The sequence below is a fragment of the Galleria mellonella genome, unplaced genomic scaffold, assembly GCF_026898425.1.
Source record: "Galleria mellonella isolate WM207_F2 unplaced genomic scaffold, CSIRO_AGI_GalMel_v1 utg32, whole genome shotgun sequence".
Taxonomy (NCBI): domain Eukaryota; kingdom Metazoa; phylum Arthropoda; class Insecta; order Lepidoptera; family Pyralidae; genus Galleria; species Galleria mellonella.
Window position 1 is genome coordinate 7,770,338 of NW_026442075.1, and position 17,984 is coordinate 7,788,321.

General features: G+C 31.0%; 1 protein-coding gene across 2 annotated transcripts in view; it reads right to left on the reverse strand.

The window, feature by feature from the left end:
* LOC113510715 (hemicentin-2-like) overlaps positions 1-17,984 on the reverse strand; it is a 111,401-nt gene that overhangs the window by 18,154 nt on the left and 75,263 nt on the right. For both annotated transcript variants that reach the window (XM_031907125.2, XM_026894223.3), the window contains exon 4: positions 1,912-2,122. In XM_031907125.2, the coding sequence (XP_031762985.2) occupies positions 1,912-2,122 (211 nt within the window). The remainder of the gene's footprint in view (positions 1-1,911; positions 2,123-17,984) is intronic.

Sequence of the window (17,984 nt, forward strand, 5' to 3'; positions counted from 1 at the left end):
AAGACTAAATCCATTAAAATACAATTTTTGTTTTGAAATCTAAAGAAAAATAAACATAAATTTAAAATTTTCACTATAAAACTGTTTTTATTATGAAATCCTATTAGCTTTCATAAACATTCCTCGAAAACTACACTATGAAACACAAAATAATTATGATGTAAAGTATACAACTCGCGGCTTCTCTTTTATCGAATTAAGATATATTTTATTTGATGTTGACCTTAAGAAATGGTTCCAAATTCTATTGAATGTCATATTGTCAAAGTTGTTATAAAGTTTCATTTTTATAATATTACAAAAGGATAAGAAAAATATAAAATGTAACATACAACAATGCTTTTTATGTTATATCAGATATTACATTTCCATAATTGAAACTGTAACAACGTTTATTAAAATTTGCTATTTAATTTACATAATATAAAAAAAAGAATAGAGTAATAAATTATCTTTACCATCTAGTTATATTTTTTAACCAAAAGTAAAGTAAGAGACAGTCTGCTCTTGTGATTATCTGCCTTTTGCATAAACTTGTAATCTTATTTGATACTAATTGTATTCCGCGGTTTCACTTGTGGTCGAATTGTAATATTGGATATCTTTTAACCTCAAGAAATTAGCTAGCAAATACAAAAATAATTATTCAAATCCGACTGGTATTCCCAGAAATAGCACGTTCAAATAAAAATAAAAAAATAAACTCTATCGTTTTATTATATTAACAAAGATTTCGCAAATATCTTTCTAACACTTCATTTACGGTGTAACTCAATTGAAATTTTACTACGTATTATAAAATCAGTGATAGACGATTTATTAACTTTCGAATTAATAATATGCCAGTTGAAAAAGTTTACTGGGTTTCGTTTAAACTATATGGATTCCATTGTTATAAATCTCGTAAAATTTAACCGTAAGATTATCCGGATTGAATTGTTCCGGTTAGACATACAGTTAAGATATAATGCATAATTTTTGAAAAATAAATTAATATTTAAAAAATAGATAAATACATTACTATTAGATGCATGGTGTAAACCCCGCATCTGTAAGTTAGCATCGTTTTTTAATAAAATTTTACAAATATGACTATTTAAAAATTATTTTTTTAGTTCCAGCCGTTTCCCATTCTTAAACTTCAATTTTAATTTCTTTTCAGTAGTGTTAAAAAATTAAGGTAGCAAAAGAAATATATATATATGTACATAGTTAAATAAATAGATGACGCAATATAATGATTATCCATCACATGCAAGCGTGGTTACATTTCATCTGTTACCAGAAAAATCACTCAATAAATATATAATAAATTAAAGTGTATATACTTACGGGTACTAATATCGTCTCGTTATTTATTTATTTTTTATGGGAAGGGACATTAAATGTTATAATAAGATACCGAACGATATTTTGGATCTACCTTTTAATAAATTTAAAACTGTTATTAAAAAGCACTTATTGAACAAAGCCTATTACACTCTAAACGATTACTTAAATGACCAGCATGCATGGTGTTAGTCAATTATGCACGGGCTTTTCAATGACTATGTAATTTTAGACATAGCACATTTAAATAAATACACATAATGTTAACAGAGATTTAAAAGAGTAACTGTTGAGTTTTTTGCGGGCTCTTCTCAACAAATAACAACTTTCCGAAAAATGATAATTTAAAAGTGTTTGTAAACAAGTTTATTCGGATAAAGATGATTTGAATTTGAATCGCTATTTATATTATTACAGGAACTATATTTCTAGGGTGTAATAATTTTGGCAGATGACTGTTATAATTTTAAAATAATTATGAAGTATTTTCAATTTTATGTAGGTTGACCATTTCCTAAATTAATATAAGATATATTTTATTTTATTCGCTCGAGATTAGTTGCTTATTTATAAGATACTCACCAACAACTGTCAGACGAAAAGACAGACTAATCTTAGGCTCAGTGGACACTTGACACTCGTAAGCGCCAGAGTCCCGGGGCTGAGCAGGAGCCACTCTGAGCGTCCATTCATCTGAACCGTCTGCGTGAAGGGCAGCGAAGCGCGCATCACTGCTATACGTATGGACACCCACAGTTAGGATGTGTAAGTCCCGTTTACGGATCCAGGAGACCTGCAAAAGATAATTAGTTTTTAGTAAACATTCGACCAATTCGTAAAGAATTATTCAAGTACACGACTTTTTAACTTGACCGGTTTAGATTTTTCTTTATATTATCCTAGATATTTCGATGTCAAAGTATTTTAGTTTAATAATCTGTAGTGCTATTGTATAAAGTTAAACTTGAATAGTGTCACACTTTCTCTAACGAATCGAATAATTTACATTGGGTATTCTGTAAATAAGTAAGATCAATGACGCAATTTCGTTAAGATGGCGGTATATTGAACTGGGGTAAGTGTGTTGTAATTTTTAGGAATTCACCCAACCAATTTGAAAATTCATTTTACTTCGGTTATCATTAAAAAATGTCAAAGCTTAAATATATGAAAATTGCATGAAATGAAACTGAAGTGAATTGCGAAATAAAATGCGAAACTTTACAGAACGCGATCTTAGGTAGTTAATGTATTACCTGTATATAAAAAAAATAATTACACATTCTATATATCTTCTGAGAACCTACCTATAATGACTATTATAAATTTTATATTCATCTTTATACTTATTTAAAATAAATAAATATTATCATTTTGTTTAATTTTTCGATTTCATAATCATTCAAACAAACGCACATAACATTTATATGGCATAATACTTATTAATGTTTAATTGGAATTGTTATGGAATTATACTAAACTGACGGGTTCTTACCACGATTATTTATTTCAGTACCGCCGTAGCTGACACGCCAATATTTCGACCCTGTTGCAAGAGTTATGATCACGACATAACTGATGAAATGCGGGTACAACTTAAGTGCAAACATATCTGTTTACACTCTGTCTGCGTTGTTTATTTACATATATAACAACTGACAGAACTTACTAGAAACTCAGGTCGACATTAAAACTTATAACGTCACCTAACTTTTTACTTTTATTAATTAATATTTCGTTAATTAATTGTTTCAGGTATTGAAAAGTTGAATTCATGATTACAGCTGAAATTAGTTAAATAAGCCATCTCAGTGGTCTTTGTGAACAACTGTGGAATATACTTAACTGTGTTCCGTTGTTAGTTTGTAGGCATGCTAAGAACCCGTCCGTTATTTACATACTTGAAACTTTATAAAAATATCGTTAAAATATGTAAATTATATTTTAATAATTACTGTGTTATATTAAAAATTTTGTCCACCGCATTTGCTTTTCGAGCTATCGATTTTTCGAATTATACAGCCGGTCTACCAGCCACTCAGTTTGTTTGTCTTTTGAGATATATCGGACATTAGACACAAAATACTGTTTTAAAAATAATATATTTTATTAAAGAAGAGAAGAAGAGATACGACTTTATAGAAAACATAGCACATAATTTTATCAAGAAACACTTAAGAGGGGAATGAAAATCAATGTAATTTACGAGATAATTGTAATACAAAGTGGAAGCTAATATTTCAGGCCTTCGTATTTAGTAGGGCGACGCTGAGCGTTTCTATCTGAATTTGTATTCCGAACGATTCACAGCTGGGTTTTAAAACTTTCTTCGTGCTGCGGTTTAAAGCGTGGCGGAGACAGAACTAACTGGATATAACTAGAAATCCCTGACAATTCTTTTTCTCAGCGCTTAAGTTTTTATGGGTCAAACCTAGATCAAACGGGACTTTTGCTAACTAGAAAAGGACGATACTGACACTGCTTACAATTTATGTTTATTAGTAAAATGGAATCCATCAATTTCTACTTCTGATTTGCTAAATATAATAAATATACGAGTATATTTCATTATACCTCTTCAATTTAAAATATATGTAATATATAGTAATAACCGTGTCACGATATTCGTTCTTGTCAATCTCCGAAACCGTTCTACCGTTTGTAATGAAATTTTCTTAATATGTGTTATTTGGTCCAATTTGAGAGATAGGATAGTTACTACCCCGATAAGTAAGGACCTTATTAAGGTCTTGCATCCATGCGTAAGAGAGGTAAGTCACTAATTAGATAATTACAAACTTTCTCATTTGGTGCTAATTAGTAGTATTTCTTAAGTTTAAAAATCAGATGTTATGATGATGCTCAATCACGCTTTGAGCTCACCGGATTTGAATGTAGGTGTACTATACAGACCATAATAATATATCTAAATATATATTAAGGCAAACAAAATTTATTAAAGTACAAAAGCTACCAGCAATGTAATTAAGGTATTCTATCCAATATCTAGGCAATGTTTGGAATACCTTAGGCGTGTATATTATCCTGACCGTATATTATATTTACAAATAAATAATTATACTTACAAATAAAGAAATTTGAACGCAAATGCTTGTTCTATTACTAATATTATAGTATGGGATTCTTGAAAAAGAGTGCATTAAAGTTTTTTAAAGGTCGGCAACGCTTGCGTGACTCCCTTAGTATTGTAGGCATTTACAGGCTACAGTGGTCGTTTACTATCAGACGGGCTGTATAATTGTTTAGCATCTTCGTGGTATACAAAAAAATACCTATAATATATCATCATAACAGCCACTTAATTAACTATTCACTACTGAACATAGGTCTCCCTTATTGGGAGTTTTGCCAATAATTGCTGCGCTTGGCAGTCGGGTTGAAAACCGCAGTGAGGCTTTGTTGATGTTTTAAGAAGGGCACCGCTGTCCGCCCTCGACCATTAAGTTCCCTTAGTCGCCTCTTACAATACCCACGAGAAAAGAAGAGCTAGCCTATTCTATGTCGGGACCATACGGCAATTGAAATACACATATTACATGTTTATGCACTACTGAATTAAAAATTAATAATTTTGAAAATCTTCTCAGAGCATTTTATTTATGCAGAGTTTTCGTCAAAACGGCCAGCTCGACTGTAAAAATAATATTTGAATTCAGCAAATAAATTATAAATAAAAAAATATATGTAATGCAGATGTTAACAATATAATTCTGTTCGCCATTCTGTTTAGCATTATACTAAACTACCAAAATCATCTCATCAATCTTCCATTTTAGATAATTTTAGATAAAGATATAGGTAGCTATATATTAGTTTAAATTTAATTTAAATCATACTTCATGTTTTAGAAATGATGTGTAAAAACAAAAATTTAAAATACATTCTTATTAGAACACCCAATTTGCAAAATAACGTCATCATAAAGGGGACTAAGAGAATGTCGACCACGAGCGAGTAGGTGATATTAATCACAATTTGATTTAGGTGTGCGTTTTAAAGTCACGGTTTAAAAGACAAATCCCCGGTTTTCACTCGACTGCCGACGGAAGGAGGGTAATGTATAAACTAAATGAGATGGCCATAAAATGAGAAAAACTTATTTTAGCGTTAGGTTTTTTACTTTCTCGCTGCTAATATAACTTTGCCCACTTTATTTGTATAATTGACTCAGCACTTCTAAGTTTTAAATTATTTTTCATAAATTGTACTTTATCTACTCTAACAGCTTATTAAATTCTCAATTATTGAACGTAGATTTTCCCTCATAACAAGGGGATTATTCTTAGTTACTATCACCTTGCTAAGTGGTATAGCATATAGTTTTATTCGGGTTTCTCTTTTAAGTTACATAACAGTAATGTATTATTTCTTTAGTCGATTCTAAATATCTTCATGGAAACTTACATATTCATTGTTCTACTTTATATACAATTTGTATATAATATTTCTGTACCAGAATCAGTATATATAATATTGCACATGTTTAATTAAGATTATAGCCTACTCGTGTATTTTCTCCTAATTTGTTTAGGTGTGATTGCAAACATATAGGCATCCAAACATCTTAAAAAAACTTTAACATTTATATTATTCGTTAAATAATATTCTCTATACTCTGTACAGAGAAATCGTATATAAAATCTGAAAAACATATTAAAATGTATCAGATAGTTCACGGAGTTAGAAAAACTAACTCATAAAATATATATTATCTGTGATCCAAAAAATATTGTTCATAAAGCCTTAAGGGATTGCTTGTGCCAATCTATTAAATAAAAGTGGCGTACCTATTGGGAAAATCAAACTCGTTTCAGAGGAGAAATATCATATATAATATATTAAAGGAATTTGTTACCTACTTTTGGCAATAATTGAAATCGCCAGTCAAAACGTGACTCGAGCTATAAGTGAGGTGAATCAGCGAATCTGCAATGAGTCAGCCCTTCACTAGTAATTTGGCCACTATTCAGTCGTCGGTCGCATCGGAAACCACATAAAAGATTGCCCACTCCACTGAATAGCGCCCGTTAGGCTTTGGTAAAAAGCTAAAGGTCTTTTACAACACGTTACTTTTCTTATAAAATACTCGGATTATGTAAAAAATAAAATAGCATACAATCACATTGCTTATTTCTCATACAAAGATTTTTTTTACAACATAGGGGGCAACAAGCATGCGGCACACCTGATGGTAAGTGACTACCGCCGCCCATGATCGCCCACGACACCAAAGGCATTGTAGATGTTCTGCCGGTTTTTTAAAAAGGAATATGCTCTTTTCATGAAGGTTATGATGTCGTATCGGTTCGGAAATACTGCTGCTGGAAGTAGATTCCAAAGAGTGGTTGTATGTAGTTGTTCTTTATTCCAAGAAAGTAGCTTAAAAAACCCACGGTGAAAGACCGTCACCCGTCCACTGATTTCCCATAACATAGGGTGTACGGGAAATCGATTGACGAATATCTGGCTACATAACCTAGAAATCCTATTCATTTCTACTAATCTTATTAATAAAATTATAACTAGAAGATGTCTGTACGTAGGAGATATTTAAGAAATATCTCCTATAATTGTATATTTGTTTCAGAATCACGAAAAAACTACTGCATCAAATTGAATGAAATTTTCACAGTTATCATTAAATTTCTTCTGAAATTCACGCAAAAGCAAGGGAAGCAGCGGGCTAGTAGCTCGTTGTAAATAATTAAAAACCAGATATTTTCAAGTAACTTTAAAAAATTCAAACTCGTAGGGTCAAAAACATTAATAAAATTTGTTTTGTATAACCTGCCGAGTTTAATAAGCGCCTCGCATTTTGGGTATGATAATAACAAACTAGTACATTTATATCCACGGATTATACAAAGCAAATCCTATTATGATTAGTATATATATATATATATATATATATATATATATATATATATATTAAAACCTCACAATTTTAATTCTGAGGCTCAATTAAAAAAAAAATTGTGTAATATATAATTACGAAAAAATGTTTCAATCCGGTGCCATTTGATTGTTTGAGTGAGTTCTTAATTATAGGAAGAAATACTATCAGACGGTAAATTTTGAAAAAATCCTTTATGCCTATTAATAACTTAGTATTCCTAAATGCACAGTGCATTTGGGAATTATAAAATATGTGTTCAAATATTTTTAAACATATACCTATTTAATCACTAAAGAGCGTAGACTATTTGATTCATAAAATAGTCCTGAATTGTTATAGTTTCGTGTAAAATGTTAGTAAATATTATATCACATAATATGGTAGATAAGATTAAGTAGGTAAGCAATAAATGAATACGAACCCTTCATCTTAACATTTACATCGCAGTTTGGCAATTACGAGTACTATAAGTTTTATTTAATAAAAAAAAAACCTATTTAATGAATCACTCGACACGGAATCGTAAAATAGATATGATATAATAGAAGTGGGTTTAGAAACATGAAATTTTTCACATCAGTTTTTTTTTTAGTAGGTGAGCACAATAAAGTTAAATATTTTGTGATTTTACAGGGATGGGAGATAACAAGTCCATGAGCATAGAGAACGGCATAAATTTAAAAATATGAAATATAATAATCAAGAATCAATTCATCAATCAAGAAGAAAAATAAATTCATGCTATGAATTTATTTTTCTATCATCATCATCATTATATCAGCCTTTAATTGTCCACTGCTGAACATAAGCTTCCTCCCTGGGAAGTTTTGCCCGTAGTTGCCACGCTTGACTTTGCTTAGGCTTTGAAAATGTTTTAAGAGAGACGCTGCTGCCCATTCCTCGCCCTCCCTTAATTGCCTCTTAAGACTTCCACAGAAAAGGAAGGGGTGGCCTATTTTATGCCATGACCACACGGCACTAACTTTTTAAGTTTATTTTTTAATACAGATTGCGAAATATCTTGTTTATAAATCAACAGAACCAGATAAATAGATAACTTAAGTACTGCTAAAAAGACAAAGACAGTTTAGAAACTCGCATGTTATAAATATTGTTGAACGGAAAAAAGGAATATGGAATAGAGTAAATGGGTATCATAATATAATGGAAGCCAAGATCCACTTCGGGTTATTGAACCACTGAAGTAAGTGACATTGACAGGCATTCGACATTATAATTCTAATGTATACGATAAATGATGTTGCTAGTTCATGCCACAGTCGCCACTTTATACCCCATTAGACTAGAAATATTACTATGAATAATACATTTGATTATAGGTTGTAATAGACAGTTTTGTCTGGTATAGTGTTCGTTTATTACCGAATTAACTGAAAACAATAAACTAAATTTTCGTACTTAATATGTATATCAATTATAGACGAAAATACTACACAAGTACAGTACATATACATATTTGTATTTCAATAAGAACAAAAATGTCAAGAACAAATCCATCAAAAACATAAAATGTACAAAAATGTCAAGCCTCGCAAGCTCTACCATTAGAAAAAGTTATGAGATTTCATATAAAATCAAGTCTATTATTTTAGTTAGTGTCTATAGAAGTACCTATTTAACAACTTTGTTATAAATTATCTAAATAATTACCTATCAATATTTGTAATATTAGAGTTCTTTATTTTTATAATAATTATAATTACTTGACAATGGTACAGCAACATATCCTACTAATAAAAAACTTCATTCTTATAGTGTTTAGATTTACTTAGTAATCAAAATAGTATTAATTTTTTTTTAATTATTATATATCATGGGCAACATGCGTGATACGTTAATATATTTCATTTGTTGCACATTAAGTAATGTAATTTTGGGATTTTACCTTTTTACCGTCCTTTCGTCTATACGAAATGTTAATTTAAATTCGAAATTTGAAGTTTACGAAACTGTTAGAAGTACCTGAGAATTTTATTGATCGGTAAGTATGTCTATGATAAAATTAAAATACTACCGATAATTAATAAGATACAATTATTAGATATATTGACAATATAACCAGCTATAGCAGTTTTTCTTATTATTAAAAATTCAAACTTCTTGCTTTATATGTACACAACAAAGTTGCAGGGAGATCAAAAGTGCCCTAACATACCGTGAGCTTTGAGAAAAGAGTGGTACAGCTGTACTCGACTCAGCGGGGGCACTATCATGACTCCTGATTAATAAATTTAGTTTAAGAGAAATAATGGGCAACAGAAATAAATACGAGTAAGTACTTTAGTGTAGGACTATTTATTAGTATCTACATGTAGTCGCAATATTAAAGCTATAAAAACCACAGTTAATCATAGTATCATTATATACATATGTTCAAGTTGATAAAGATGTGCGTTATGTTATCACAGTTAAAAGATTGAACACAAATTACAAATTTTGTTTTATTCCAATAATAAAACAAAATTTATATATAAATGGTAAATAGGTGAGTTATGTTCAAAAATAAAACCTAGTATATTTTAAACTTATTTTACGCGCACAGAGCCGAGGGATACGGCTTGTGAATAAAGGATTATTAAATATTAAAAAAAAATCTAGAACTGTATACTTATTTATTCACTAGTTCTGATGGAAAATACAATATTCAATCAATAATTAACTAACATAACACCCGCCATGAATAAAAACCTATATAAGTGTTTTAACTATAACATTTATATTCACTGTTGCCTACCGCTTCACATGCTTCAAATTTCAACTTAAAGAAGTTTAGTTTGAAATCTCCTAAAATCCTTTTCCCGAATCTAACAAAAATAAACCTAGGCTCTAAAGTTCAGCTTCATAGACTGTACTAGTAGTTTAGTTATGCATTGATAGTCAGCCAGGACAAATGATTTTATAAGTATAACTATAGATAATTGCCATCATTATGATCAGCAGTCTAGTCTTTTTCACTGTCAGCTGTAGACCTCCTTCAATTAATCAACAACCTTGCAACTAATATGTTCTTCTTTTTTCGCGTTCTTTTTATTTCTATTTTCTTTTGAATGTCGTCAAATAATGTTTTTAATTGTACTGCTTATACTTCTAGATTTTTACCCCCATATTATTTTAGCTTACTGACTTTAATAGTTAAATCTGTCACTTTCGCTTGCCATCTGGTCACGCAAAAAGACATCGAGTATAGCTTTTTTTATTACTTGCTTTGCAATTTGTGTTTATGGACAAGTCCAGCGTTCAAAATCCGCTTTTATGTAGAGGGTTTAGTAGGAAGAAGACATTCGTATTGAGGTTTTATCTTTAGACAATCAGATAATTTAAGCATCTGCGCCTACCGATCAATAGTGTTAGCCAATATTGGCGCCGAACATGGAATTAAATTTGGTACATAATCCTATCTTGGGCGTAAGTATAATGAATATGAATAGGGCCCTTTATGATATACGAACACTGCCGGATATATATAATATCTTCCGCGCGAATTTAAGAAATAGGAAAACTAATAAAATAAACCGTTGTGTGTAAAAAAAATATACACCAATTTTTAAGTTTTATCTTGATGAACACACCAATGTAAACCCCATTCAATTTGATGCAGTAGTTATGCGTGATGCTGAAACAAACATACAGACTGAAGCAACGATATCAGCATCTCTTTTGCGCAATAATATTAGAGTGTTTGTCTTTACAAAGAAAGTAATATATTATACTATATATTAGTACTATATAGTAATATATTATACAAGTCACAGATTATAAATAATGAGAGTAGTTTCGGTAGTTTATTCTTAGTGGCAGTACTCTAATCGACGGTAACTTCGCATTACACGTGTAGTCATTATTATTATTAGTACACTTTCAAAATGGACGTGGTTAATCGCTTAATTGCTAATATCTTATTAATTTAAGTATCAAAATATGATTAATTACCAGAAGGAGACTACAAAAATCGTCTGCTTGGATACCTGTGTCCCATTCATGTTTCTGCCGTGTAACAGTAGTACTTGTATTGTTATTACAGTTTAAAGGTTTAATAACACCTTAGTCCTCAGGAACGATAACGCATGAAGAGTGTTATGAGCGACACAATATCTATGGTATGGTTCATGTCGTTAGGCGACGGTTACTACTTTCCATCAAGTGGGCCGTCAGCTTGTTTTCAGTTCTAAATTGCATAAAAATAATCAACAATAAAAAAAACATATTTCTATAAACTTTTACTTGTATCTTATTAGTAAAATTGTATTGTGTAATATTATTATCTTAGTAAGTAGATATTATTCTACTATTCATACTATAGCACTATTACTGTCCCATTTAAGATTATAAACGTGAGCATGTTTGTATATTTTTACTTATTAGGTTATTATATTTTACCCAACCTCAAATGTTCAGAAATGTCTAAATACTGATTCGCCTTGTCATATGTACTATGATTTATGAAATCTATTTTTTAGTTCATTTATTTTGTACATCTCCAATTACTTTAATGATTAATAACAATAGGTAAATAACAAATAGTCATCAAAATAACCTGTATATTCAATTTTTTCAACTATATAATAATTACAAAACACTTAAGAATTTTGTTCCACAGAAACAGTAACCTTAATCGTGACAAGATACATACATAAGACCAAAGTAAAACTACTGATGGAATAAAAAAATGTCGAAATTGGTTTTAATATAATAAAAACACCACGGTATATAATACAAGAACATAGCATTTTAGTACTCTGGCGATGCATCATGGGTATATGTACTACAGTATATCTCCGGTACTATAGGCATATATGTATATGTTGCAGTCAAAACTCTTAACCAGTCAAAAGTACTATTGACTAGCAAAATCAGTCAAAAGTTCTTTTGACTGAGCAAGTTGGTCAAAAGTGGTATTGGCTGAAAATTATTGGTTATTAGTACTTTTGACAGCAAATTTGCGGTTAAAAGTACTGTTTAATGATGCTCTTAGTCAAAAATAGTTTTAACTGCAATAAAGCATCAGTCAAAAGCATTATTAACTCGTTAGATGAAAAAAAACATATTTATTAAATGTAAAATCGTTTATTACTAAAAATTTAGCATTACAATCAATACAAAGAAAACATACTAACATAATTTCCTTAAATTATGTTAGGTTAGGAGTTTTTAAGAGTTTTGATTGATACAACCAGTGAAAACCATTTTTGACGGAATCACTTAGTCAAAAGCACTTTTAACCAGCTCCATTGAGCAAAAGTTCTTTTAACTGTTATTTTAGTCAAAAGTGATTTATCGAGCAAGAATGAATGGAGATGTCGGTAGGGGCCGCCTTAGACGGACGTATGTCGACCAAATAGGCGACGTGCTGAAGAAGGGCCAAATTAAAAGTACCCGTAACCGACGAGCGTGTATGACAAGATTGATGAATGTGGAAGAAGCGAAAGAGGTTTGTTTGAATCGAAGCATTTGGCGTTCCATTGTTTCTGCCTACCCTAATGGGAGACAGGCGTGACAGATATGTATATGTATGTATGTATGTATTATTGACTAAAGCATACTTTTGACTGATTTTGCTAGTCAATAGTACTTTAACTGGTTAAGAGTTTTGACTGCAACATATACATAGGTACAGTTATAGCCAATGGTCCAAACAATGACGAAAATGCAAACTTTTCATTAGTTGCGTTATCAGTTTGTTTATTATCCCAAGTCCAAGAAATATAAAAAAAGTAATTGATGTAGTACCATAGGAAATATACTTACGTATAGATATATGCAAGGCCCAAACGATAAGGCAAATAGTATATTTTCAACAGGTGTTTACTAAGGCCAAGAAGATAAAAAAGTAATAAAACTGTGTTTGATTTATTGTATTGATGTTTAATAACTTTTTTTTTAATTCCACTAATGTGAAAAGCTTACGTTAATTTAACAAAATGTAACAAGGTAAACCTTTTGTAAACTTAATTGATGGATAATATTAATACTTTGAAAGATTTAGTATAATTTTTGTTACAAAGTCCCATTAACGTAATATAATTTAAAATATTATATTTAAGTAAAAATGATAATTATCGTCCTATAAAAGTTGATTAAGTAAGAGAAATTTGCACAAAGGAAAGTTAAATTGTTTGGCATGGTTAAGCGCCCCAAGGGTGGGTTCTGGAAATGATGGTTTTGAGCCTTTGATTTTAAATGTTGAAGAGGGGAAAGCTTCAAATAGCGTAAGTAACATAAGATGAATAATTTACAACATACAAATCTGTTTATTTAAGTTTTAATAGATAAATATGTAGAGGGTTACAGTGAAAAATAATATTCTTTAGAACAACAATATATATAATACGCGTAGATACAAGACGAGACAACCATTTGAATAGAAACAAAAAACGTGTAGAAAATTAATATCAACATGTATATGTGGCCAGACTTAAATTTACATTATGGCCACAAAGAAGTTTCAATAAAGTATATCAAAATTTAATATAATATAATTTTAAAATCCTAAAAATTGAAAAATCAAGGAAACCGAATATATTTTTTTAAATACTTGGATATCGGTGTGTCATGTTATCACGAGAATATAAGTGAGGGAAATGGATTATTTGCTTTATAAAATAATGGGACGGTGCAGTACTTAATGATTGTAAATTTTAAGTCAGTAGTGAAGCTAATCTAGCAAAATTTGCTATACATGTGCCTATGATGATTGCATGATCTGCATTATCTAATCTAAGCAAATATGTTCTCAAGCTCATAGATAATGTAAGGCTATATTCGCAAGAGCATGCTTCATGCCTTAGACTACGGTAACTGGTTAATATCAGGTGGGCCGTATGTTCGTTTGCCACCTCAGTGATGTAAAAACAATTTAACACATTTTTAAATACTTTAAATGGTAGGCCCATTAAATGTTTTTTTTTTTTTTTTTAATAACTATTTAATATTAAATTGCTGATGTCATTAATGTAAGAATAACATCAGCTTACGCATTTAAAATGATAACGCATGACACGGAAGTTTATGGGAATCCCATATATTACACGCTTTCAATATCAGCATATAAAATATGGGTAATTAATTTAATGTAACATCATACCAGTCTTTATCTGTTCACTGCTGAACATAGGTCTCCCAAATAGACTGCCTTATGTAACAGTGCTGAGCTATCTGCATCCACTAATTTCCTGCAATGCATTTGAGGTTGTCACTCTATGTAGGGGGGGGGGGGGGGGGATCGTCCTTCACTGTGTTTGCCCGTAATTTGTCGTTACTCAAAAAACTTTCTTCCTTATCTGTTGTTGGTTCTTCAAGCTATATGACCAGCCAATTGGCACTTCAGCTTGCTTGTTCTTTGAGCTTTGTCTTGAAACTTCGAAGTATTTTAAATTTAATGTATACCTTTATGAAAAATAGAAAATCAGAAATAGACTTAATACCTAAAATAACTTGTAATAACATATTATTAATGTATTCCTAATTAAAGTTGTAATGAATTTCCAGAAATAATAGGTATACATATATTTTTCATATGAATATGAAATTAGATTTAAAAATAATCTTTGACCTTTTTCATTCATTATCAATAGTTCTGATATTTATTTTACCTCCCTTTTATCTCTTACAGATTTTGTTCTTATGCGAGTCAAGTAAGTATTCTTGTTGCTGTAGAGACCATAAGTCTGTGGGGCCAAAATGCAAAGCATTTTTATCGGACGATCGCAACGCACCTCATCGAGCTTACTGGTGACTCAAGAGTTAGTAGCTACCTTACGCAAAAGGTAAGTTTAGCAATCCAAAGAGCCACCTCGGTGTGGGGCATTGGAAGATGATTTATAATTAATTGTTAGTTTTGTTATTTAAAAAATTGTGTAATTTTAAATTATTATAGTTATATAAATATATTTATTGTTTGTTATTTTGTAAATTACATAAATTACAATCATTCTTGCTCTTACAACAATAATTTATGTGGAATTAAAGAAATAATAAGTACACAAGTACCTAATCATAGTTTACAATATATTAGCTGACCCGGTGAACGTTGTTTCGTCCCTTATCGGGAACTTATCTATTTTTTTTTCTTATTGGGGTATAATATCAACATATTTCTAAGGGCGTTCATAACTTTAGCTTACTGAAATGTGGCAAACGTCGCAATTATATATTTGGCGTTTTTATACTTTTCCGTGAACGATATATCGTGAACTCTCACGATATTATCGTGTACTTCCACGGTACATCGTGCAATTGAACGCTTTTTATTTTTTCGTGGAATAGGCATGCAAAGGCGAATTTACTCGAGGTGTTTTTGGAATCATAGAGCAAAGAATTCCAAAGTTTGATAGATGTAACGGTGAAAGAGTCAGAGCTGAAGCCCGGTCGAGTTGGAACGAAGGCAGGGCTCATTGTCGTCTTCGTGGAAGTGAAATTTGCTTCGTAGATACTCGGGAGAACTTGAATCGTGGATAATTGAAAAAAGTTTGCACAAAATACGCAGTTGTCTCCGTTGCCAGATAAGCAACCATTTCGGTTGAGATCGAAATTTGAAAACATGATCAAATTTACGCAAGTTAAAAATAAAACGAATTCCATTATTTAGAAGTCGATTTATTTTATTTAAGACGTCTCCATTCATATTCAAGCAGCACACATCAGCATAGTTAAAGATGGAAACAATTAATGATTGAACGAGTAATATTTTTGTGTTAATAGGAAAGAAGATGTAGGTTTATATAAAATGCGTAGAAGTAAAGTAACACTGCGGTTGATTTATGTGACATAATGGGGTATTTGACTATATTAAAATATAAGTCAAATTGATACTAGCTTAAGAGTAAACATTGTTTTTCTAAACAATTTAGCCAACACATATTTTTAAAATGTATGCGGTTTTGTAAGAAATTATAAATAAAATTATTAAATATTCAGGTTTAACCACGTGAATAAAAATTATTAGTTTAATCTGGAATGACGTCAACTACGTTATCAGCAATCGTAAATGTTAGGTTTATATGTTGCATCAGGGCTTTGTCGTAGATTTTACTGATATTCTTATCAATTAGGGATATTTCAGGTTTCTATAAGCAAACATTAACCACTTTTTGAAAATATTAGTGTTCTCTGATATATACACAAACATTTTCACCATACTACGCACCATTTATAAATAATTTTGTAAGAGTAATCACTAAGTGTATTATGATTTAGTAGCTTGTCTACGTGTAAGACGCTGCTTCATCGTAGCTGACCATCTTTCGTTTTGCCTATCATCTATCCACGCTGGATGAACGTGATACACTGCTGATACAGTCCACAATCGCTGGTCTCAAGAAGGAGACGACCTTTGGTCGAGAAGAAGTGCTGCTAGACCCTGGACGCAAGAATTGCCGCCAGCAGAGACACAGAGGTACCTATTGATGTATGCAGCTTACTACGTCACAGCTAAAGGTCAGCCCTCTTAGGTTGTTCCTGTTATCGTACATCTTTAATATTCAGAACCAGTCCGCAGTACGTTCATTAAAAACCTAATATTGGTTCCCCGCGCGTACAGATTTCATGAAATTGCAAATAGATTATAATATAGTAAACAATTTAAGATACTTTTCTAAATCTTGTCAAATACCCTATAGTTCCATCTTAGCGTATTATCGATGGACAGCATAACTTATTAAAAGTCAAAGATTTTTTACTAATATAAGTGTCCAAATTACCTATAACTATAAATATATTAAATCTTTTAAAATAGTTGCAGCGACAAGATGGCAGACTACCAATATAAAGGTTTGTTTTTGAAAATACCCAATATCCAAGTATCCGAATGTTCGTCAGTTCCAGTACAGTCAGTGTCCAGTGTCTGAATCTGAGTGTAGAGCGTCCGAGTGTATGAATGTCCGAGTGTCTGAGGTCTAAATGTTGAGCGCCTGAATTTCCAGTGTTGGAGTATCCAGTCTCCGAGTATCCAGTGTTAGACTGACTAATGTACGATTGTCCAATGTCAGAGTGTCTAAGCATCTGGGTGTTCGTCCTAAGTATGTTTAAAAGTCTGAGTGTCCAGTGTCTGAGTCTCCCAATGCCCAGTGTCCGAGTATCTGATTGGCAATATTGAAGTAGGTGACCTTTTTTCGGCATGCAATGTCCAGAGGAACTCAATATACAAATATAATATCGGTAATATTACCCATATCTAGCTTAAACCACTCATAGCGGAGATTATTTACGAAGTTCAATTAATTCTCGTAAATTAGCTCGACCCAGATTGAAACGTAACGAGCTAACGACTATGCTATGCTGTTACATACGATAAATGTGTCACAATAAATAATGCATATTATTGTAACAATTTCAGTACAGAATAATTCAAACCGACATGGATATATCATTAGTTTTTAATATACGCTAGCGACACTTTTAAATCGAGTAACTATCAAATAAATGTAGTATACGTGTATAGACTACTAATTTTTTTTTGCAACTTCGTTTGGTCATCCAATCTTAGATGTGTTGATTAATTAGAATAAAGATTTAATTATGTCCTTCTCTGTCCCAAACTTCACACGTATACCAAATTTCATGATGATTGATGAATGTGTTAAAACGCTTAGCTTAGTTATTATGCATTTACCCTGATTAAAATAGGTTTTTTTAATATCATTATCAGTACTCTTACGTATGCTTTTAGATTAGATATTCTGGTTGTTTCCTAATTAAAAATTGAATAAAATGGAGGTTATGA